Source organism: Phalacrocorax aristotelis, chromosome 2 (assembly GCF_949628215.1).
Source record: "Phalacrocorax aristotelis chromosome 2, bGulAri2.1, whole genome shotgun sequence".
Taxonomy (NCBI): Eukaryota; Metazoa; Chordata; class Aves; order Suliformes; family Phalacrocoracidae; genus Phalacrocorax; species Phalacrocorax aristotelis.
The window spans coordinates 117,140,614-117,165,217 of NC_134277.1; the positions used below are offsets into that span (position 1 = coordinate 117,140,614).

The window sequence follows — 24,604 nt, forward strand, 5'->3', positions numbered from 1 at the left end:
ACAAGCAAAATGCTTCGGCAAGTGAGGGAGGAAGGGAGGAAGGGAGGAAGGCAAGAGATATTTTCAAGTCAGCCCTCTTGACCGCCACAGATAAAAATCAGGTTGCATGAAGAAGAACTTGCATTTTAAAATATGAGCTTGGAAAAACTACATATTTCTTACTGGTAACATCTAGAGATATACATGGTTTCAGATGCATTGGTATTTATTAAAGTAACAAGATCTTAGGAAAACTAGATCTATCTAGCATCAGAAGTTTTAAATTTTTCACCTCCTGAGTCAATGTTTTGGATGTTTATTGGATTTTTGGCCCATCCTGTCTGTGCTCCTTATGAATCTCAACCATTTGGATAACTCCACCAGATGCGAATTTCTTCCCAGACTGAATTGACCTGGATACGCAACATGCACAACAGCACGGCTGAAGCTCCTCATATGGCTAGAATGTGTAATGAGACTTCGTCCACACAGTCACCGGGCTCCGAGTTTTCACTGGGCGTGTTGGTGCTGCTGGCTTTCCTCATGGTGTTGCTAGCTCTGGTCACCATCCTTGGAAATGCCCTGGTGATCCTTGCTTTCATCATGGACAGAAACCTCAGGCATCGGAGTAACTATTACTTTCTCAACCTTGCTATTTCTGACTTTGCGGTGGGTAAGTGGCAGCTGTGGAGGCATGTCCTGTTTGTTTCCTAGGAATCTTAGGAGAAGCAAGGGGGCTGTTTTTGCTGGGTGGCTTCTTCTAAGGGAACTATTTCCCAGCTGTGTGTCTAGGGGAGGGGTAAGGAATGGTGAAAGCTGCATTAAGTGTCTTAACAGCCTACTATTTTTCAGAAATGCCTTATCATAATAAGTGGATCCTTTGCCAGGTAAACGGGTAACACTTAATATTATTGCTTCAGGGAGAAACACTGCTGTGTGTGAATCGATGTGGAATAATAAAGAATGGGAGTTGTTTGTGAAGAGTCTTGACTAAACTCTAGGTAGTCAAATGAATGCAGCATATATTATCTGCAGATCTTGCATACATGGTTGATACCTTCTACTGCAATCTACTCTCACACCATACAGATAATCAGCTGGAGTTTGCAACTAAATAGTGATGAATTGCCGTACATGCCCTATCTAGGGTCGTACCTTAGGAATATGTGTTTGTATAGGTAAATAAAAATAACAAATCAAACAGTTTTTAATAAGTTTGATGTTATACGTATGTATTTATACATAGGCACACATTTTGTTTTGAAACTTGTACTGAGAAAAAGTGCAATTAAAATGCTAGCATGATGTGCAAAGGAGATTGATGCATTGCAATATTCTGTGAAGTGTTGAGTGTCTCTGGTAAAAGTATTGGCTAAATTATTGAGGAGATGGATGGTTTTAAACAGATGTGGCTATTTCATGAAATCTATATTCTGACTCATCACATCACAACAAAATTTTTTGAAACTGTTTTTTTTTTCTAGTTCTTTTACCTACACATTTAAAAAGGATACCGGAATAACTGAAACTGTTCTTAAAATTTATTGCCAGTGTCAGAAATCCTGTTATAGGGTGCAACTTCTAATAGTCCGGTCCTCGTGATGTCCAGATCTCCTTGTATAATCTTTTGACCCTTTCCCCCATAATGAATGATGTCTTCTTCCAGCTTATAATGGCCTTGTTGTGCCACAGAACTTCTGCTGCCTGGCTACAGTACACGGGGGAAAAAAAACCACAGCAGTGACAGAAAACCAGTGGACAGAGTGGTGTTCTGTCATCTTCCTCACAATATAGCATCATATTGAACAAATACTGGCACCTAGCTGAGAAGTACGAAGTAAATAATGTCCTCTACCAAAGAAGGAAGTAGAGATAATACCGTTCCCCGCCCCGTGAATGTTAAAACGTGTACTATAACCTTTTGCTGGAAGCGGCAGGCGTTGGTTGCTCTGTAGATGCAGTGATGCCATTTCATTGCAGCGTCGCTGCTGTTCGGTGCGTTTCTGCATCGCAGCAAGCTACACCGTTAGTTCTTCAGCCTTGCAGGGCTTCATTGTGACTGTGTGTAGTGGAATCACGTAGAAATCCATTAAAATGAGATCCTATTGGGACTTTTGCAACATTTGGGTTTAACAGCTTAAATTTAGATAGCAATGGGTGCCGGTCACTTATGTATGTTCCCACCGTTTGGTGTGTTTCCATAAATAATACCCTATCAGCTCACCACTGAAAAGTGGTTGTAGTCAAGAATTGTGATGAGAAGAAATGTTAGACTGGATGTACTTCATTAACTGTGCAGTTTTTGTCAGCCTTCTGATTAGATAGTTTTAAAGATTAGTCTGAAATTCATATTGTATTTCTATAAAAGTTACTTCTGGAGCACTTTTGGACACTATACCATGCTTCTTAAGAGGATAGAAGAATGGTAATTAGATTGTTTATTGTAGAAAATAGTAAACTGCATTGGGGGGAAAAAGAGATGTTTGTTTGTTTGTTTTAATTTCAGTAGCTAAATATAGAATAGTGTTTACTTCAGCAAATGAAAAAGCCAGCTGCTCCTTCCTTTAGCAGGTGATAGAAACAGGAGAAGTAATAATGATACACAATAAACATAATACAACTTTCAGAAAGGTATTAATAATAAGAGTGTTACTGGTTCTTAGCTTGTGATCAAGTGTTCATTGTTGCATGAGAACACAGAGCCTTCCACATGGCAATTCCAGTCAGTATTGCGCTTTTATCAGATACTGCAGAAATGTTTCTTTGCTTTCATGAGCACTGGCTGCAGTGCTGACTGACGTGCATTTGGTTTATTCCCATAGGTGCGTTCTGTATGCCTTTGTACATCCCTTATGCCCTGACAGGGACGTGGCACTTGGGGAGAGGCCTGTGCAAGCTCTGGCTAGTTATGGACTACCTCCTGTGCACAGCTTCAGTGTTTAACATCGTCCTTATCAGCTACGACCGTTTCCTGTCAGTTACAAAAGCTGTAAGAAGAACATTTCTAATTATTTCTTTATATATCTTGAGATTTCTATAAAACTCAGAGTGCTCTCAATAATACTACAAGCTAAATAGTCCTTCATTATTGTACCTTTTTTTTTTTCTGTAGAAACTTTGATGCTTCAGTGTTGCACTGGGACGTAGAGATAGGACAATGCCTTGCCTATGATTTCAATGTTTCCATCCTGCTGCCTGGATTAGAAACTCTTTAATTACACTACAGAGGAGATGGGAAGCTCAAGGTGGAAAAGGGGCAGCAGGAACATGGAGAACTTGGGCTTTGGTGATTAGAAGAGTGGTAACAAAACGAAGTTGGGTCAAGGATGCTTTTAGGCTTGGGATAAAGTGTAAAAGGAGAAAAGGGTATGGAGAGAGTTGTGGGATGGACTGACTGAAGATCAGATGAGGATCTGCATTACTACAGGGGGTGATTGCCATGTGCTACCAACAAGCAGCTGGGTGGAAACTAATCCCTTGAAGCAAAAATAATGAATCAAAATATGCAGAGAGGCAAGAGGAGTTTCTTTAATATTCTCATTCTTCTGCTTCAGAAGATATCTGGGGCATCCATTCACCATTTCTAAGCACTACCTGGTGTTTGGTCCAGATGGAAGGGGATCAACATCCTTTGCTATTGATAGGTCTGCTAGTTTGAGTGGCATGGGCTGTGTTAGATCGGGAGGTTCTTGTTTGCAAAGTGCTGATACAATGTCTAATCTTTTTCTCTTCTTCCCCAGTGTTATGGTCTGGGGGTTGGTTGTTGCCACTTTTTTTTTTTTAAAGCTGAACAATGAAATGTGAAAACCCCCGTATTTAAGAAATAGTAATACTGAAAAATATTAATGAAGTTGCAGAGCTCAGAATGCGAGAAATGTAGATTTAAAAGGCCTCTGCAACCCAACTGAGCTCCGTGTTCTTACCACTGTTGATGGTCTTCGTTTCTGTTTTTCTCCTCTAGGATATTACAATGGAGTGAGTCCAGGAGTGTGTAACATAGGGCTGATATCCAAAAGAAAAAACTATCATGCTTCCTCATGGACTGGGGATCCACCTCTGCCTCTGCTGCAAACCTAGCTTGCGGCCAGGGGACAGTCATTTCAGACTTATCTTTCTGTGAGGCTGTGCTGAGCTTCCTGTTTTCTGCCTACTAAATTGAGATCCTTGTCATCTTGCAAAGGGTTGCGAATTCATTAATGCAGGACTGGAGCTGTGTTCTGAGCTGATATGTTGCTTTAAGACATAAAGGAGTCTGAATCTTCAGGCTACAGATATTTAAAACAGAGAATCTAAGATAGAGTGTGTAACACTGCATCACTGTTCTGTTGCTCACTGGTAAAACCGGGACAATGCCCCTCATGTCGTATGCAGTTGTGAAGATAACATTCATTAATATTTCTATAGCATGCAGGTGCTACGCTAATGAACAGCATGGGAAGCTGATGAGGAATGTAGTAGCTCTGGTTCTGAGGAAAGCCTGGGATGACAAGTGTTGAACTGTATGGAGGAAATAAATTTGTCTGGTTTCTCATTAACTGATCATCTTGTGCTCTGAAAGGGGCAGGGGACCAAGAGCTGGACGTATGCGTTGTACTTACTGACTGGGCTATACAAGGGCATTTTAAAGTCTTGTATTTCCTAACTTTGGACCACATGATTTTAATTCTTAATATTTTTTTTTTCAAAGATAGATATTTATGGCTAGAGAGTAAAATAAATTAATGCAGTTTGGGTAGACGTAAAAACATCGAGATACGCAGTAATAGAATGAGCTGTTTACAAGGTAAAGTGAGTTTTATAACAATGTTTCAATAACGTATGGTATGTTAAAGCATATATATGTGTGTGATAGATTCTTCTGCTATGGCAAGAGGAAATAGTATTAAAAATTACATTGTCCAGTGTTTGTAGCCTCACATAGCAACCAGTCTAACATAGAAGGCTGAGTACTTTTGCCCATGCAGCAAGGAAGTCCCACAGCTGCTTTAGCTCTCCTCTAAGCCTGGGCATTTCATGAAGCATTAACTGATTCCTTATTGCCACCTTACTGTGGTGATGATGAAAACAAGCCATGTCCTTTCACACCTGGAAGCCAAACAGTAGTTTAGCCATCATAATTTCTGCTCCTCTCCAATCCCAAGAGTTAAAATCAATCATAGCTCTATAGTATTTGATGAGCAAGACCAACAGTTTTTCAGGACCTTACATAAGTGAAGATGTTCTAGGCGTCTGGGGAATTACAGAATGAATATTATATTTGATGTGCTTGCTTATGTTTTTTTGAGATAGTTGTTCCAAAATGTTATCTCAATGTGACGTGTCCTTTTCCCTCGCAGGTATCTTACAGAGTCCAGCAGGGAATAGCGTCCAACCCTGTCGTCAAGATGGTGGCCATCTGGGTCTTTGCCTTCCTCCTCTACTGCCCAGCAATCCTCTTCTGGGAGTATGTGGCCGGATGCAGCGTGGTAGCGGCGGATCAGTGCTACGCTGAGTTCTTCCACAACTGGTACTTCCTGCTGTGCGCGTCCACCCTGGAGTTCTTCGTGCCGCTGCTCTCGGTGACCTACTTCAATGTGCACATCTTCTACAACATCCAGAGGCACCAGCGGCACAGCAGCGTGCAGGACTGTGAGCTTCCAAGGAGCGGCACCCTGTCCTGGCGATTCTGCCTCTTGCCAAGGCCAGGAGCATCTTCTACTCCATCAGAAGCAGAGGACAGTGTTTCATCATTAACAAAGTCATGGAGACCAGCAGTGATGTCTAACTGTCCATCTCGAACACCAACCAGTCCTACAGCCCTCAAAAGGGACTTTTCTGCTTCTTTCCGTTCAAGGACTGTGTCAAAACTGCAGCAGGACAAGAAAAGAGCCAAGTCACTTGCCATAATTGTATGTGTCTTTGCCATTTGCTGGGCCCCATACTCTTTACTAATGATTATTCGTGGGGTCTGCCAAGGAAAGTGCATCCATAGCTCCTTGTATGAAATAACCTTTTGGCTTTTGTGGCTCAATTCCTCTGTAAATCCCTTTCTTTACCCTGTCTGTCATATGAGGTTTCGAATGGCTTTCATGAAAATATTATGTCCCAAAAGGTTTGCAAGGTTGAGATCGGGCTCTTTTTAGAAAGTTAAAATAAATTACTTGCAGATAAGAGGATCCTCTCTTATTTAGTGCTATTTTTTTTTCATATGTATCTTCAACAGAATTAGCAAAAAAACTTTTGTTTACTAATGGCATTGGTTAAGGTTGCAGGATTTTGCTAGTTTTCAGGATTTTGTTTTTTGCTAGCATGATGCCAACTTAAACACCACCTAGTGCAATGAAAAGAATAATAAGTGTTGCTGGATGTCCTTCTTGGTTTGTAGGTTTGAGATACTCTTTTTTTCCCTTTTTTTATATAGAATTGGTACTAAGAAAGAAGCTTCTTCTATAGCTATCTCTGTAGAGGTTCATTGGAGGACATACATGTTCATGTATGTGTGGAATTAAAATTTATGTCCTATTTGTGAACCTAAATCCGTCAGTGAAGAAGCAGTTCTGCTACATTTTTGCAAGGTTGTAAAAATACTCACAGGATCAGTATAATTTCATTTTACAAACTATTATGAAGACAAGATAGTGCCCTGTAGTCGTTTCCCACAGTGAGCAATATGCAAGTGAATGGACTGCCTAATCTGGCATATCTATCCTTTCTAATTTTAGTGTAGTCCATACCTGGTGTTGCAGGACACAGTGCATTTGTAACCCTTTAAGTTACTGTAAGTTAGTAACCCTGTAAATACCTGTAACTGTAAGTACAGTAACCTGTAAGTACCTGTAACCTGTAACTTACTTACCCTGTGAGTTAGTAACCCTGGATGATTTTCAGAGAATGAAAGTTTTGGTGGTAATGGAATTTTAAGAATGGTTATCAAAATTGTCACAGACATAAATGATTGTTACTTTTTTCACCAGTACTCTTTTCTCCTGAGAGTGGCTGCCTCTGGTCATGCTTAAATGTAAATATCATTGTCAGATTTGTGCACTATTTGACCACCTAATAGATATGCCAGGCTTGGGCACATGATCACATTCCTGTTGGATTGGCAAAGCAAGCAATACAAAGTTCATGCTGGATTTATGATTTTGGCTCGCTGTGAGAGAACAGACAATATCCTCTTGGGTGTAAAGCTTTGCAAGTGTGAAGATATTGCATCAAAATATCTGGAACAAATTTGAACTGACAGAGTGATCTTTGTACTAGATGAGTTCTTTGTGTCCTGTTACTGTGACATTATACAGATTTTCTCTGCCACTGAACCAGTATCAAACTGGATTTTTTCTATCACTGAACAAGGGCCATATTTGCTGCTTGAGAATGGGATTCATAAAGGTCTATCTGAAAGCTGACACAGAGGTGTCTTAAGCAGCTTTTAATAAACAATATGAGTGAATATCCAGGGCTGAAAGGAGTATTGAAGGCAATGGAGCTTGACTATAACCCATTCCATGTACCAAGCTTTCTTGCCTTGTGTTGGGTGTTGCAGCTCACCCAGAAAGCTTTCGTGAATGGGTGAGAGTCACTGGTTAATTTTTTTTTCTCTCTTTTTATTGATTTTCTTTCCTCTCTGTGTGTATAAATGTATAAAATATGGTAAGAGAAATCTGATGCACAGAACAACGAAGAGCAATAGTCAATTTAAATAGTGTTTTTTACCGAATATGAAATTGGCTGTAGACGTGTTGCAAAAGCAGAGTGCTCCTTTGCAAGCACAGTCCAAATGCATGAAAGAAACTTAATCATAGCACGAAAGTTGAAGGCTTTGAGGAGCTAAAATGCCATTCTGTTCAGATTTGAAGAAGACTTCTCTTGCCAGTATTCATGCTGGTGGAAGATTGACTTTCACCATTCATTATGCTTCCTTGCCTCACATGGATAGTGTTACGGATTGTGAGCCTGATTGCTGAGAGAGATACAGCTTCAGGAGGAGGCCATTCAGCACAGTTGCTTTCACTGTCATGAGCTAAGGCGCTGGCATAGGTTTTGTGGGATTTGTTTCTCTGTGAGACTTAAAAAATCAAGCGCGCACACACACACGCATTTAAAACATTTATAGAATAGCTGGTGTACTAAATAAACACCTTTTAAACAGAGAAACTGTTGGTAGGCCCAAAATGGGAAAGTATTTGAGTCATCTGCTTTTCTATCCCTATCCTTTTAATATAAAAACTCAGTTTGCATTTTGTAATTAAAGAATGTGGTTTTTACTTTGGAAAAATGGCCTGCAAAATTATGCACTAAGTAAACTGTATCCACATTTTGCAGTACTGGAAAACTAGTGTTTGTCAGGAAGCACAATGTGCAGCAAATTTGAAACTACATAGAGTAGTGAATCTGCTAGATATCAATGTTTTTGATGTTCTATATTGCACACACAGAGTTCAAACTGTTTTGTTACAACAATCCTTTGTATTTGAATGATTTGTTGTATTTTTCTAATTGTTGAAGATTCTGCTCAGTGCTCCTAGCCTAAGTCAAGCACTTAGCTTCTGTGCTCACAGCATTAAAGCTGTCTTGGTCAAGGTGGCATTCTAAGTCTTCTCCTCCCTATTGGACATTTTGCAGGGTTATGGTAAGATAGTTATTCCGCATTTGTTCTTGGATGTACCTTTTGTGCACTGATACAAATGGACTTTGCTTGCCAAAGTGATTTCTAAGCCAAGTCTCTATCCACTCTCTCATTCATTTTACCATTTCTTGTCCTTGAATTTTCTTCTGTCTTTGCAGATGTCCAATAGGTCTTGTAAATACAAAGTCACAGTTAGGTATGTGACTCTGTGAGGTTCAACTCAAACCACAAGAGTGTATCTAGCTTGACCCTCCCAGGTCCTAAAAAAAGAAAACCCAAATAAAACATACATGTTGGAAGAAATTGTGTTATTGTTTCTTCATTTCTTTGTTTATTTCTGGGCCAAGCACTTAACCCTAATGATTCTCCTAATGTCTGTCTCCTTTATGTTAGGCTATGGTTTACCTTCACAGGAAGCAATGAAGGAAGGAAGGAGAGACCACACAGAATTCTCCCTCAGCCCCAAGAAGGACTACAATTCAAACTTCAGCATTTGATTTATTCCCTAATGTTTAAAAGCAAATGACTACTCTCCCCGTGTCCACTAATCTAGTGGATAATATTAAATTATAGTGCATAATATTAAAGAAGACAACCAAGTTGCTCAGGCATGATTTAAGCTTGGTAAACTCATGCTGACTGTTTCCAGTCACCTTTTCCTCCCTCAAATTCTCAGAAATGCCTTCCAAGAGGGCTCACTCCACTATTTTCCCAGGGACCAGAGAGGCTGACCTTCTGTCCTTCTGACATCACTTGAAAGATGGTTGCAACATTTGCCTTTCTTCAGTTGATGGGAACTTCTCTTCATCTCCATGACCTTTCAACGGGGCCTTTGCACAAAGTGGCCTTGCAAGGGTGGTAGCTGGTTCTCTTAGCCGCCTTGGGTGCAGCCCGTCGGGTCCCATGGACTCATAGCTCAAGTCCTCTCAAGTAATCCCTGTCTTAACTCTTATCTGCTCCTGACAGGTCTCCTCCTTGAACTCATTCACTAAGCATGGAGGAGTACTGTGTCCAGTTTTGGGCCCCCCAGTTCAAGAAGGACAAGGAACTGCTTGAGCAAGTCCAGCGGAGAGCTACCCAGATGATCAGGGGACAGGAGCATCCCCCTTATGAGGAAAGGCTGAGAGACTTGGGTTTGTTCAGCCTGGAGAAGAGAAGACTGAGGGGGCTTCTCATCAATACCTATAAATATCTGAAGGGTGGGTGTCAAGAGGATGGGGCAGGACTCTTTTCCGTGGTGCCCAATGACAGGACAAGGGGCAATGGGCACAGATTGGAACACAGGATGTTCCACCTAAACATGAGAAAAAATTTCTATACTGTGAGGGTGACAGAGCAGTGGAACAGGCTGCCCGGAGAGGTTGTGGATTCTCCTTCCCTGGAGACATTCAAAATCCACCTGGACACGTTCTTGTGCCCCCTGTTCTAGGTGTACCTGCTCAAGCGGGGGGGGGTTGGACAAGATGATCTCCAGAGGTCCCTTCCAACCCCTACCATTCTGTGATTCTGTGAGAGGGAGACCTAATTAATGAAGAATGAAGCAAAGAAAGTATTGGGTACCTCAGCCTTGCTTGCATCTGCTGTCACTAGATCCTGGCCCCATTCAACAAAGCACCTACATTTTTCTTATTCAGCATTTTACTATTAATGGGGTGGCTGAAGTTCTTCATGTTGTCCTTGATGTCCTTTACAAGCATCAACTCCAGGTGAGCTTTGGTTTTTCTAACATCATACTCATGTGGCCTGGCAACATCTCTAAATTCCTCCTTTGTAGCCTGTTCCTGCTTCAAATTCCTCTACGCTGCCTTTTTGGATTGCAGCTTCCCTGGTTAGACAGTTTCCTGATATGCCTATTCGTTTTCTTGAGAACTGGGATTTTCTTGTGCATGGAGGCTGCTGTTTAGGCATACAGGTTCCCTGAGCTCCTTCGCACTTCAGAGCTACCTCCTGTGGGATCCCACCTACCACTTTCCTGAATAAACCAGTCTGCTCACCTGAAGTCCATGGTCTGTTCTCTGCTACTCTCTTTCCTCACCCCTTTTAGGAGCTTGAACTCCACTACCTCATAGTCAATACAGCCGAGGCTGCCATTGATTCCATGTCCTTAACTAGCTCCTCTTTACCAGTGAACAGCCGGTCTAGCTGTGTGCCACCTCCATTGACCCATTCAGTACTTGTATCAGAAAGTTCTCCCTGCCACTCTCTGGGAATCTCATTGACTGCTTCTAAGTGCTGTGTTGCCCTTCTAGCAGATGTCATGATCTTTGAAGTCCCACACAAGAAACAGGGTCTGTGACCCAAAGGCTTCCTTGATTTGCTTAAAGACTTTACCTTCCTCACCGCAATCAGGGTGCTCTGCAACACACTCCTGCCACTGTCGCCCATGCCACTGGCTTCATGACTGGTGACTTTGTGACTGCACAGAGTGCTCTAGTTCGTCTTGTGTGTTTCCCAGGCTGTGTTTGTGCACAGGCACCCGAGGCAGGTGTCTGTTTGCCACATTTTATGATTCTTGAGGTCTCTTCTGGTCCTGTTGCCCTACACCTTTTGCTTTAATTACTTTTTGCAATATATTTCCCTTTGTTCCCCAAGACAGGATCAGAACACTGCACCTCCCCGTCCTACATCTTTTCCACCCTCTCTTGCCTTGTTTCTTGCCCTACATCTTCTCAAGAACCCAGAATTATGGCTGCAGCTGGAAAAGCTGGTCACAGGGTATGGCGTGGTGCTATGAAGCTGGTGAGCTGCAGGCATGAGTCAGCCATGGCCTGCCAACCTCTGTGCACTCTGACCAAAATAAATGAAATTGTGATGAGGAAGGGATACACCTGCTCACACCTGCAAAGCGTTAAGTGTTTGGCAGTCTGTGGAATGGAAGTTTACCTGGAATTACCTGGGGAGTGGAGGATTAGATGGGACATGTTTAGAAGGTCCTCCAAAGTCCAGGTATTTGTTTTTGCTGTGCCCAGGGCTAGACTTTCTTCTGATTAGGGTGAACTGAAAAGGTATTGGTGGTACTTCTGCTGTGTATAACTGAATTATAAATGCTCTGTAACCAGGAACATTAAGAAATATACATCTCTGTTCTTAACTGTAAAATTTAGTAAGTGGTAGAGCAGCAAGTGCAACAGTGCCGAAATTTTACCGTAACAAAAATAAAATTGTAATAATTTAAATCCTGTTGACCACTGGGGAAGTGAAAATGAGATCTGTTTTTAGCTGCAGCAGAATTCAATGTGTAAAAAAGCTTACACAATGCTAATATGCAAACTGCTTGACTGTGAATAGAGTTGTTTTCAGACCAGCTTTTCTGACCTCAGCAGATAATGATCAGTGTTCGGGAGAGAAAGAGATAATCTGTTTTAAAATGTGCACTTGCTGCTGCTTATAAGGTGTCTTTTTTATAGATTTTGTTTTCAGGCCAATAGGTGCATTCAGATCCAGGAATGTTAGAGACTCCAGGCTTTGATCCTTTATTTTAATATTGTGAATTTTTTTGGATGTGTCAGTACTCAACCTATCCTGTTAATGGACTTGTCTCAAACTTTTGGATAACTCCGCCAGATGCGAATTTCTTCCCAGACTGAACTGACCTGGATACGCAACATGCACAACAGCACAGCTGAAGCTCCTCATATGGCTAGAATGTGTAATGAGACTTCGTCCACACAGTCACCGGGCTCCGAGTTTTCACTGGGCGTGTTGGTGCTGCTGGCTTTCCTCATGGTGTTGCTAGCTCTGGTCACCATCCTTGGAAATGCCCTGGTGATCCTTGCTTTCATCATGGACAGAAACCTCAGGCATCGGAGTAACTATTACTTTCTCAACCTTGCTATTTCTGACTTTGCGGTGGGTAAGTGGCAGCTGTGGAGGCATGTCCTGTTTGTTTCCTAGGAATCTTAGGAGAAGCAAGGGGGCTGTTTTTGCTGGGTGGCTTCTTCTAAGAGAACTATTTCCCAGCTGTGTGTCTAGGGGAGGGGTAAGGAATGGTGAAAGCTGCATTAAGTGTCTTAACAGCCTATTATGTCTCAAAATATGTTATAATGAGAAATGCATCCTTTTTTCATATAAATACTTTTACTGCTGCTTCAGGGAAAAGGAACAACTACTATATGTGAGTACCAACTGAAGGAAAGAGTGTTTTTTGCTACAGTTCATGACTTACCTTTGCTCCCCCTTTAAGATCACACGCTTCAGAACATCCTTATAATGGACAGAGTAACTGTTTTCTTATACAGCTACGTATGGTACATCCAGGTAAATTAATTACTTCTCTACGTAGTACTAATGGCTTATGAGTGTATTACACTACACCAAAACAATTACTACTATGACTTTTTGCAGGCTTCAACTCAGTGCAGGCTATAGATCAGGTGGCTTGCTCTATGCCACCAACAGCCTGCTGGCATCGCCTATCCGTTTTCCTTATTAGTCCCCTCTTCCCATAGTGTCCTTGCAGAAGCCCAGCAGAGTTGGGCCCTTGAGGTGCCATGGATCCAGTCCTGGTGTGTGATGCCAGGTGAGGAGATGCAGGATGTGAATGCCTTGTGTAGCAGTCCTTCAAGGTTCAGGCCAGGGAAAGAGCCTGTGCAGCAGAGAAAGCCTGACAAAAACCATGGTCCCATGGAATATGTTCCAGCAGACATCTTGAGTTGAGGCTAGCAAGGAGGTATTTCTGCACACAAGTGCTCTCTCTTCAGGGCAGCCACAGAGACCAATATTCACTAAATCATGAGGAAGGAAAAAATGCTTATCAACCTGCTCCACTTCTGGCAATACTGTCCCTCCTAACTGCTGTTCCTTTGTCAGTGCTCTGTGGTGACGTGTATTTAAGATTTTCCTTCATTTATGCCATTTATAACCCATTGTGCCTATTTCTGGGGCTCACCACCAGGGCAGAAGCCAAATAATACGTGTGTTGGAGCCTTTGCTTCCCTCCTCCAGGGAAAGAATTTGCTAGAACTGCCATTTCATTGCTCAGGTCTTCTGCAAAAGTCTGTTTCTCCTTTATCTTACAGTTTAGTCAAGAGATTTAAATATCTGCCTTCTACATCAATTCTGGTTTGTGGCTGGTGCCCCGTGGAGTCTTAACTCAGCCAAGAGGAAATTATTGGTATCAGTATTATGTTGGCCTATAGATCATGTAAATCTAGGATTTTGTCTCTGGGATCGGTCAGAAAATGCTTTCTTTTCTGAAACTACTGTGGTATTTTTTTAATTTCTTAGAAATCTAGAATCTTTCCAGTCACTTGACTCACATCTTTTGTGTTCTCTAATTAGTAAAAGCGAGAATAGTTTCAAATATAAATACTTAAGACCTAGTTCTTGCCTCTGAATTTATATCTATTGATAAAGCAGTCATTACTTTTGGCATGGTGCCAAACATTGATCCCATTGAAGTTGATGAAAGCAGCAACTATCATCAGCAACTCTGAAAAATGAGTATTTTGTACAAAAGTGATGTTGTTGTATTTAAGGTATATGTTAAAGCAAGCCATCAGTTTTGAAACGCTGTGAGCATTTGCCTGTTGATGAGTCTGTCAGCTCATTGCTCAGATTATTGTCAGTGGGCCACATCAGCCTGGATATGTTCAGTAACTTCTAAGATCTTGATGGACATATTGAAAAAGAATAATCTGAAGAGTTTAAAATGTATCTTAGAGCTGCATATAGTTTTATATTTGTCTTTAGTGGATCAGTGTTTTCAGGAATGTAGGATCAGATATTACACCATACTTTTGAAAGAATATTAGCCGTGAAATGAAGAAGTTGCTGCCTTGAAAATAGAACACAAACATGACTTTCTTATAAAAGTACTTCAGTGGAAGGCTTTTTGGAGAAAAACAAACGTAACAAGCAAAAAAAAAATAGTTCTGGAGTTAATCTCAGTTGGAGAACAAGTACAAGATTAAAACACCTCTTAAAAGTGGGAGAGCGTTTTATACCTCTGCTGTGTCTGCTCTATCGTTGGTAGAAGAGGTTTCCAGATACCACAAAGACTATCCAATATATTGTCTCTAGCTTACAAATGCTAACCATTCCTACATTAATAACTGATATTAGCAACATCTGTAGACGTGTTAGGGGGAAAACTCTAAAACAGATAAAAGGCTAGAGGATATACAGCAATGAGGTTACATGTCAGGGCACAAACTCAATGCATATATGCTGCAACACTGATTATATATCTTTAGAAACTATAAGTTGGTTAGACTGTAATTTCTTCTTCAGCAGATCCTTCTTTGCTGATTTGCCCTGAGCTTATTCCCAACAATCAGCATACCCAAATATGCTAAGATCTAATACGTAGAAATGCATGGTCAGATTTCTTGAGAATGAAAGATGTTATGTATTTAAATTACATATGCACCTTTACAGATTTATTTTTTTTTTAGCCTAAGACCAGAATACTTTCTTTCTCTGCTTCCAGGAGTACCATTTGCAATCTGTATGAACCACACGGTGTCTTTGTCGTTGCTTTCCACAGGTGTGTTCTGCATGCCTCTCTACATCCCTTACAGCCTGACGGGGAAATGGCACTTGGGAAAAGGTGCCTGCAAGCTCTGGCTAGCTACAGACTATGTCCTGTGCACAGCTTCAGTATTTAACATTGTTCTCATCAGCTACGACCGTTTCCTGTCAGTTACTAAAGCTGTAAGTACCCTGTTTATAGCTTCTCTGATTTTGTCACAAAATCATTGGTGGATTATACTGACCAATGTTTGCCATGTTGGTGAGTATAAGCCAAATTTAACTGCGATAATGGCCCTCAAAAATATGCTGGCATGTGGAGATTATTAGATATTTGCTGCTAGTTGTGGTGAATATTCTGCATTGAGCATGCTCCAGTCCAGAGCCGGTCAAGCAGGACTTTTCTCACAATTTCTGCTGGAGGTTGCAGTTGTGCTGCTGCTTGAGGAAAAGCAGGCTGAGGGGTGAAAAGGGTAAGACAGGAGGCTGGTAGAAAGGGGGCAAGGAAAGAGGATATTAAAAATAAACTGGATTTGGATTTGGACCTAAAATCAGGCATGGGAAGAAAAGGCAGTGGAGCTAGGGCAGTGAGGTGAAGGACACTGGGAAGGATGGCTAGGCCTGAGATGTGGTCCCAAATGTTCCTGGAGAAGATTGGGAGCAAGAGCAAACAGGGCAGAGGGTGGGACAAGGGACAGACTGCACAGACTGCCTATGGACATGTGGCAATAAACTCCCCTCGGTGCCTGGGGCAGAACCCAAAACTTCAAATGCACTTTATGTCTCTGCTTTTGTGTGCTTTATGTCTTGGTTCATGCTAAGGATGGAAAGCAGAATTTCTCACTAGTCACTCTGCTAGCTCAAGTGGCAGGGAAGTGCTGGAGAGAGCTAAAGGTTCCAGCTCTTTGGTGATGTATGAGAGTGTCAACATAATGCCATATAATAGAATTTCAGCCTTATTTTTGTTAATTATAATTAACTTATTATACTTGTCTTTTTATGGCATTTCATTATTTTCTGTTATTTTATTTTATGTAAAGGAAAAAATCTGGGAAATCAAACACCAAAATATTTTGCACATAAGGAATATTACACTGGAAAGCCAAAGACTCAGCATTTACAAAGTGCAAAATTAAGACCACCTGCGCAAGTGTAATTAAGACCTAGGGACATTTGTATGATAGTCTTTAATGACATTAACTCATACTTTTTTTTTAATTGGATATCTATGCTCCCAGAATTACACATTCACTCTGTCATCCTGTGAAAGGGATGGAGCAGGATGTGAGCTACAAGATATGTCTGTTCTGCAACATACAGTGGAAAATATGTACTGGCCCCAAAGTGGGGGGAAAAGGAAGAAAAGGGATGACTTTGTGGTTTCGTCAGCTAAAGGCTGCATTGCAGAGCTGGAATCTATTCCTACCTCCTCATGAAGTGTGCAATAAACAATTTCTCAAAGGTGGGTGTTAAATATATGTGGCACATTTTCTGTTGACCAATGTGACGCATATAGTCCTACCTGCTTGTAAAATGCTGTGAAAAGCAGTGCAGTTGCAGGTGAATGGGAGTCATGCTCTGAACAACTAGAAAATGCTAATTGCTCTGGCACTTCAGGTCACAGATATCTCAAACAAGGCATACCAAATTACTAGATACTGATGGATGATCATGTTTCATCACCTGGACCAGGACCCTAGCACAGTTACATTAACCTGTAGAGAGACACCCTTATGTTATGTCAACATCGGTGAAGTACACACACTGAGGTGAGCTTCACCTAAACAGCATGGCCACAGCTCTAGATTACCAAGCATGGTGTTAAATGCCTCTCCTGCTACTTCTGTTGGTTCCAAAACGCGTCTCTACAGATGCAACCTTTTTCTTTTTTCCCTCGCAGGTATCTTACAGAGTCCAGCAGGGAATAGCGTCCAACCCTGTCGTCAAGATGGTGGCCATCTGGGTCTTTGCCTTCCTCCTCTACTGCCCAGCAATCCTCTTCTGGGAGTATGTGGCCGGATGCAGCGTGGTAGCAGCGGATCAGTGCTACGCTGAGTTCTTCCACAACTGGTACTTCCTGCTGTGCGCGTCCACCCTGGAGTTCTTCGTGCCGCTGCTCTCGGTGACCTACTTCAATGTGCACATCTTCTACAACATCCAGAGGCGCCAGTGGCACAGCAGCATGCAGGACTGTGAGCTTCCAAGGAGCGGCACCCTGTCCTGGCGATTCTGCCTCTTGCCAAGGCCAGGAGCATCTTCTACTCCATCAGAAGCAGAGGACAGTGTTTCTATCTCCACAAGGCCAAAGAAAGGGTCTTTGGTAACTGAGAGCTCGTCTCCGTCCACAGGCAATTCTGTAACCCCAGAAAATGACTTCTCTGTTTCTTTTTGTGCAATGACCAGGTCAAAACTGCAGCAGGACAAGAAAAGAGCCAAGTCGCTTGCCATAATTGTATGTGCCTTTGCCATTTGCTGGGCCCCATACACTTTACTAATGATTATTCGTGGGGTCTGCAAAGGAACCTGTGTCCATAGCTCCTTGTATGAAATAACCTTTTGGCTTTTGTGGCTCAATTCCTCTCTGAATCCATTTCTCTACCCTCTCTGTCATGTTAAATTTCGAATGGCTTTCATGAAAATATTATGTCCCAAAAGGTTTGCAAGATTAAGATCAGGGTCTTTTTAGAAGAAAAAAGAAAAAAAGGATCCAGAGAGCAGGGTGAGGTGTGGAGGTAGCCAGAGTTTGAAATTAGGGTTAGTCTCCTCCAGGAGATTAGTCTAGTTAGAAAGCCTAGATAAGCCTTCCGTGAAATAAGTCCTCCTTCAGATAAACATGCATGCACAAAGTTTGCATAATTTTTCCAGCTATTTCAATTGGCTGGTTAAAGGATATTGCCTCTGTCTGACCTTCCCTAGTAGTCTGTCCACATTATCTTCATTCTGGTTGTTGAAGATACTATCTTCAATTGCAGTACAGCTTATATATGTGTTCATGGGTGGTATTAGTTAAAAATATAACAAAGGTGGGTACTTGCCATAAGGTCAATAGTATTCTAAAGCTAATATCTTCTCTGTTCTACTTCTTTTGAACAGTTTCTACTGCATTCAGAAGCATTTTTTTCCTTATCATAAAACATCCAGTTAAATTATGACTTTTGTTCTGAGGCACATAGTAGGATTATGTCCTTTCACTAAGGATGTTCAGACATCAGGGGAATACAGGGACTACTTTTTAAAACTCTAGTGAAGGTATTCTCTGCAGACGGGCATTAATCTGCCTCCTTGCTCAGATGCAACAGTAGAGAATTTGGGCATGTAAAGCATTTATGTGCATCTTCAGCTATTCTTCAAGAAACAAGCCTTCTACAGCTATAGTGTTGAGAGATCATAGAAAAAAGTAGTATATGTTCTTACTCCTTGAGGGAGAAAATCTGCTGCTGCTGGCCCAGGGGAGGATGTGTGCAGCAGTCTGAGCAGCTCTAACACTGCATAGCCCCCTCTAGATCGTTTTGTGACTCCCAGTGAAGCTCTAACCCACACTGTGAAAAATGCTGGTCTTACAAGCCCTGCTCACTTCCTAATATGACATAATGCACAGGGACCAACTCAACTCCACACCTGAGCAAATACCCATTTGGTTCAGTGTGCCAGTGGGCAAGCAATTTGAATAACTGAGAAACAGGCTAAATGTGAGTATTATATCTCATTTGCCCTCTTCTGCACTACTTCAGTTCCTGTTACATGCCATTTTTTGGAGGTTATGATAAATGGGCAAATCTCTTACACACTGTGTAAGGCTGTGTTTGGTTTGCTGCATGAGCCAGGAAAATGACTGACCTTGATGACTCCCTATAGCATGTATGGTAACTTAGCTGAGACAGCATGGAGGTAATCTTCTTTCAATATGCAGTTTCCAAGCTGTTAAGGGTTGTTTAGCTGCAGAATTCTGGAATTACCAGGTACTAGATTCCTTATTAAATAGTCTAACTTGTTAAAATACAAATAGCTTCTTTTCAGCATACTGTCAGTAAGTATAAGGGCAGCAAATAAATGGAAGAATAAATACTAAAGTAATGTGAGAAGTAGTGGGTGTCCCTTTTATCTTCTGGTTTTATTTAGTGTATATTCATATAGTATATTGGTATATTTTACTAAATAGTCTTCTGAATGTTCTCCTTTTGGGCTGAACTACCACTTAATCACAGTTATTTTTCTTGCTATGCTGTATAATAATCTAAACTGATCTACTTACAGATAATACACATGTATTCACAAATGTAGGAAGTGTCTCTCAAACATGAGCTGAGAACTGTAAGAGTTAAGAGAAACTACTTCAAAGACCTGTTTTTTAAATAGAGCTTTGCTGAAGATGTTAATCATGGAGTACAACATATGAACTGAAAATAATATAATCATGCAAAGAATATGTGAAAAAATACATAATTTTTTTTAAACTTAAAGGGAAGAATATAAATTTTTATATTTTTCAAGATTTTTAAATGTTAAGAAACTGAAGGGTAGCCAACCTTTTGGCAACAAACTTGCCCAAGATTCAGGTGTGAAGTGCTGAGGAAGGGGGATTGTTCTTACATCTGCAGATAGAAACATGAACGTAAGTTCAGTGTAAGGAGAACGATGGCCAGGGACACAGCCCTTATCTGACTGTCTAATAACTAATAAAAAGCTGCATTATGGCAAATACAGGAAGACGATGTGCTTCTGTTGATATTGTCTCCGGGCAGAGCAGGTGATTACCTTGCCTCACCTGACCTTGTTCCACTGTCACACTCAGGTGCTGAGGTGAAAAGTTCTTTCCTTCTACAGATTCTGGCCCACTATAATTTCCTTTAATTTTTTTGTTCTTTCTGTGACATTTCTTTTTGGATTAACATAGATTAAAATGTAAACTTAGGAAGCCCATGGTGTAACTGAGAGGTTTACAAAAGCATATTGGCTTTTCTAGCTCCTCTCCAGCATTCTCTGAATACCCTTCTTATTTGTTCTTCAGACTAGATGTAATCTTTTTAGTTGATGTCTAAGCAGCACGAGGTGTTACAGGATCTTGGCCAATGAGTTGGGCTTGTAATTACTGCTGAAAGTCAACAGATATATCCAAAGCAGGTCAGAACACAAAACACAAGTGCTCAATACACCTATCTGTTTTCTTTAAGTGCAGCATGCACCAGTTTTTTGCCCTGCAAAGCTTTTGTAATTCTTTTAAAACATAACTTGCAAATTCAGTAATGTTGAACATGGGCAAACAAATCCTTTTGTGTCAGCCTTAAGAGCACATGGCTCCTCAATGCTTTATAAGACAAGCTTTTTGATAGTGTTAGCAATAGGGGCTTAAAGAACTCATTCTGGTTAGCTTGTCAAAAGGCTATCTCTGAAATTAAGCCATTGCCGTGTGCAGATAAGTACACATACTCTTATATCTATGACATGGTGGGGGTTTTTTGGGTTTTGGGTTTGTGGTTTTTTTTCTTCCTCTTCCTTGCTCCTGCCTTTTGCTTGCTTCTCATACCAGTGTGGTCTCTGCCACAGATAGTTGGTACAGGCCAGAACAGCAGCTGAATGCTGCTATCAAGAGGGACTTTTTAAGCAGCCTGAGGCCTTCGGAAGCCTGCAGGAGTGCACTGTGCAATGCCTAGGAAAAGCAAGTTGAAGATGATGAAAGACACTGAGTACAAGCCTAGCTCCATTGAGGGGCAGTGGAGTACCTAATGTTGCCTCCATTTGGGCTTACTTGACATGTTAGAAGTTGCCAGAATAACTACTCTAACCGGGCAGTGCTTCTTGATGCAAACTTGGTTTTAGGGGCATGGGCAGACATTTCACTAATACCTCTGGCTTATTTCTGGCACCCTTTGCAGCTGTACTGGCAAGTAAGTTGGGAATCTAGTTGGTCTTGTCTTCCTCACTTTTTGTAAGCTATTGTTTGTAGGATAGGGGAGTAAGAAAGAAGCTGATGGGCAAGAAAAAAGGAGTAGTTGAGGCGAGGAGCTAGATCAGTCTTTTTAATTCTTCTGATGTAGTAGTTATTTCCAGTTGAGAAAGGCAAAGGACATCTGTACATTGTACTCCTTATCCTCGAGCCAGGCAGCAGAAATATTGGGAACTGTCAGAGCAAGGGTTTAGTCCAAAAAGGTTCCTGTGGACTGTAAGTCCCCGTGGAAGTTGCACAAGTAAGCTGCATTACTGACCTAAGTGCCATTGACATCAAATTCTCCCTACACCTGCTCTGATCTTGTGGTCAGTGCAGGTCCTGCAAGCCATGGCATGGGGTCTGTGCTGATGAAAGGCATCAGGAAGGGTGCTGGTTAGAGGGAAAAGTGATATTGCTGTCAAATGCAAATCTCACTTCTCCCTTGGATTGACAGAAGCATATGGGCCTTTTTACCTATGTATTATTTGGTAAGTGAGAGTGACCAGACAACTTCCTTTCTTTCTTATGCATTTAAAAAAAAATCCTGTTTCAAAGTACTGGAGTAAATCTTTACTTTGAAGTACAGAATTTACTTGAAAATTGCTACAAAAATGTGTAAAGAAAAAGCCTTTATTAACAAAATTCAGACATGTATCTAAGTGCAAAAGCTAGGGTTGAATAAAAGAGAGTGTCATGCTTTTTAGGTGGATTCTGTCTGGATTCTGGAGACATAGCTTTTTAGTTTCATTACTGAACAACAGTGTATTCCTTCAGAAAAAGAAAATCTTTTTTGGGCTCTAACCAAAATAACTGATGAAGGGAAGGACCTCTTGCTGAGCAAACCTTAGTCAAGGACAATTGAGTCTTACTGTTATTTGGGTGAGGGCCCTGTGGGCACCCAATAGACCTTAACTGCCAACCTCACCTGGGCCCCCACCGCCAATATCAACCTTGGGCCCTGGAGCACCATGAGACTGAAGGGGTCCTCGTCTGAGCTACATGAGTGCCTGTGGGCTGCTCTTAGCTCTGTGCTTTGCATTTTGTTTAGGTTTTGAGTGGACTTCTGACATTGGCCTTGGACCCAGCTTGTCACTTCTTGTTTGTGTCATGATGTCCCCCAGTCATATGTGGGGAACTGAAGTCTTCCACGGTGGAAGACTATCTGTGACACCACTTGTCTTTCAGAAAGAAATCACACAAGTGATTTCCAAAGCAAATCTAGTCTGATCAGGGTCTCCCAAGGAGATTTCCAGCTCTGCCTGACAAGGGTCTCTTCCTCTTCTTCCCCTAAAACAGTTCCAGATCCCACCCTTTCCTTTTGTTTATTTTTATCATGTTACCATGGCACGTTGTGCAGTGCTATCATACTACTTCGTTGTTATACCAATTTTCCCTTACTATTGCATCCTTCAATGCTGGTTTTTTCTTTGGCACCTCACCACATTTCTTGTATACCTGTAGTACCTAGTTTCCCATTTTGCATCAGGTAGTTCACGTTCCTACATATTGTTGTAGCGCCTATATATTTGCTACAGCATATATTTCTGTGAGCCTTGCTCAACGGTTCCCTGGGCATATTAGTACAGCTATTTCATTAAACATATCATAGATCTGATTGTTGTTCTCACTCACATTACTGTTTTCTTTCTCATTTCCTGTACTGTAAAAATACCTTTCCTTTTAAGAGATCTACACAGAAATTGAATATTCCCTGTGTAAAATCTGTTATTGTTAATGTGTTAGCACAACCATAAATACCTCCCCTTACCTTATACAAGCTTTACCATTCATAGCCTACCTGCTGTTAGGCTGCTGTAATTTTGGGGTAGAACACAGGATTCTTGCATATCGTCACTAAAATGACATTGCTGCCTTATCTCACAAATGTTCAAACTTGATGACCTCTGTTCCTAAGAAATATAAATAATCATAGCTGATTCCCTTTGATGGTGTGGAGGTTCTGGCACTCTATTTTGTAAGGGTTTTGAGAACTTGGATTAAACATAATGTAAAATGCAAAGTTTTTATTTCAGATAAAATTTAAAATAATAAAAAATCAACCAAGATCAGAAAATAACAAATGTTAAGCAAAGAAACACAACAGATATATACAGACCAGAAAAATTCAATTCCTCTTTGTTATGTTTTCTGCCTGCATGCCTTTATTTTAAAAGCAATGTTTCAGCAGCAGTGTTAATGAAGTGAGCTAGAAATAGCTTTCCTAGTGTAAGTAGTGTAAAGTGTTATAAAGTAGATTGGCTGGATTCGTGTTTGGCAAAACTGAAACAACATCACATAATGAGAGGAGATGAAGTTCAATTTTTCACTTTGCAGAAGGGATTGCTTTCTTGAACAGAGGGGAAATGAAAAAAGCAGACTGTCTCCTTCCTTACATCACCAAATCTAGGTATTGCCCTCCTAAGACTTCTTCCCTCCAGCTCTTTTTTCAGGACCTGGCTACTGTACTTCAGGCTGGATCAAACTTGCTTGCCATTAAGTGTTTGCACAGTGCTCTGATCTTCACTTGAGTGCATACTCGCTCACCCATTTTCTCTCCTTGTTAAACAAGTCTGTCCAAAGTTTTTATCTTGAGTATGCTTTTTTTTTTTTTTGTAGGAACTCGCTCTTATCACTGTATCTTTAAAGAGCATTCATTGCACCTGTTAGTTGCAACAAGACTCAATACAACCAATAGTGACTCTTCACTGATGTGCTCTTTCTTGAGCTGTGGAAACATTTTAAATCAGTTGCTCCCTTTCCCCCTTTTCTGTAGGACAAGGCACAATGATTTGTGTTTGTCACCTTCACGCTGGTGTCTCTTGGTCACCCTACCTAGGCCTGACCAAGGAAATAATGTAACCTCCCCTGAAGATCACACTTTTATTTCTCACTCCTAGGAAAGAGGACAGCCACACTGCTGTGTAGGTGCCCTGTAAAACAGGAGGTCAGGTTCTCCCCCCACCTGAATTGTCAACAAAATGAGAAGCTCCTACAGAGCATGATTTAGAGGAGGGGTCTGACTTAACCCCTTGAGACAGCAGTTGAGAGGGTCTGTTTATCCTCTGGTGGGCTTGTGAAGGCAGGTGTAATGAATGTTATCTGCTCATTTGCCTTATGAGGGTTTCTCAGAGTAGTCTGATTTTTGGCATTTTCCTCTGGCTGTTCCAACTGACATACCCCTGCAGATGTCACTAGCGCTACATGGTATTTTAAAACCTTGCAAATCCATGGGTTTTTAAAAGGTGCTATTTGTATATACAATCCTGCATTATATGACACCAGCACCTTTCTGTTAGATCTGTTATATTACATCTAATATTTACTCTACTGCAGAAAAGATTAGAGGTACGGCTTATTACCTTGGCAAAGAAAGGGAGACTTCAGTCACACAGATAATCGTAAGTCAGTGCAGGACTTCTTCCTAAGTTGCACTGCGTAGAAATCATTCTGTGTTCTGCATTTAAACCAGAGCTTTATATCTCCCGTGGAAAAGGATAGAGAGTCATACTGAGCTGAGAGCACATCCTCAGCATTGGCTCATTGAAAAAATCTGTCCTCTCCGCTGATATAAAGGGCTTTGTTCTCATTATTGCTTTAAGGCTATTCTAATTGTGGACTGC

The 24,604-nt window shown here is 41.2% G+C and overlaps 2 protein-coding genes across 2 annotated transcripts; both read left to right on the top strand.

The window, feature by feature from the left end:
• The first annotated feature begins 292 nt into the window (after window positions 1–292).
• LOC142053354 (histamine H3 receptor-like) lies at window positions 293–8,807 on the top strand. The gene is made up of 3 exons (XM_075084882.1): window positions 293–652; window positions 2,802–2,968; window positions 5,316–8,807. Exons 1-3 carry the CDS (start codon window positions 364–366, stop codon window positions 6,099–6,101), a joined length of 1,242 nt encoding a protein of 413 aa, XP_074940983.1. The 5' UTR covers window positions 293–363; the 3' UTR covers window positions 6,102–8,807.
• Window positions 8,808–11,899: 3,092 nt separating this feature from the next.
• LOC142053941 (histamine H3 receptor-like) lies at window positions 11,900–19,754 on the top strand. Its single transcript, XM_075086164.1, has 3 exons — window positions 11,900–12,440; window positions 15,075–15,241; window positions 16,959–19,754. Exons 1-3 carry the CDS (start codon window positions 12,152–12,154, stop codon window positions 17,742–17,744), a joined length of 1,242 nt encoding a protein of 413 aa, XP_074942265.1. The 5' UTR covers window positions 11,900–12,151; the 3' UTR covers window positions 17,745–19,754.
• Window positions 19,755–24,604: the final 4,850 nt, after the last annotated feature.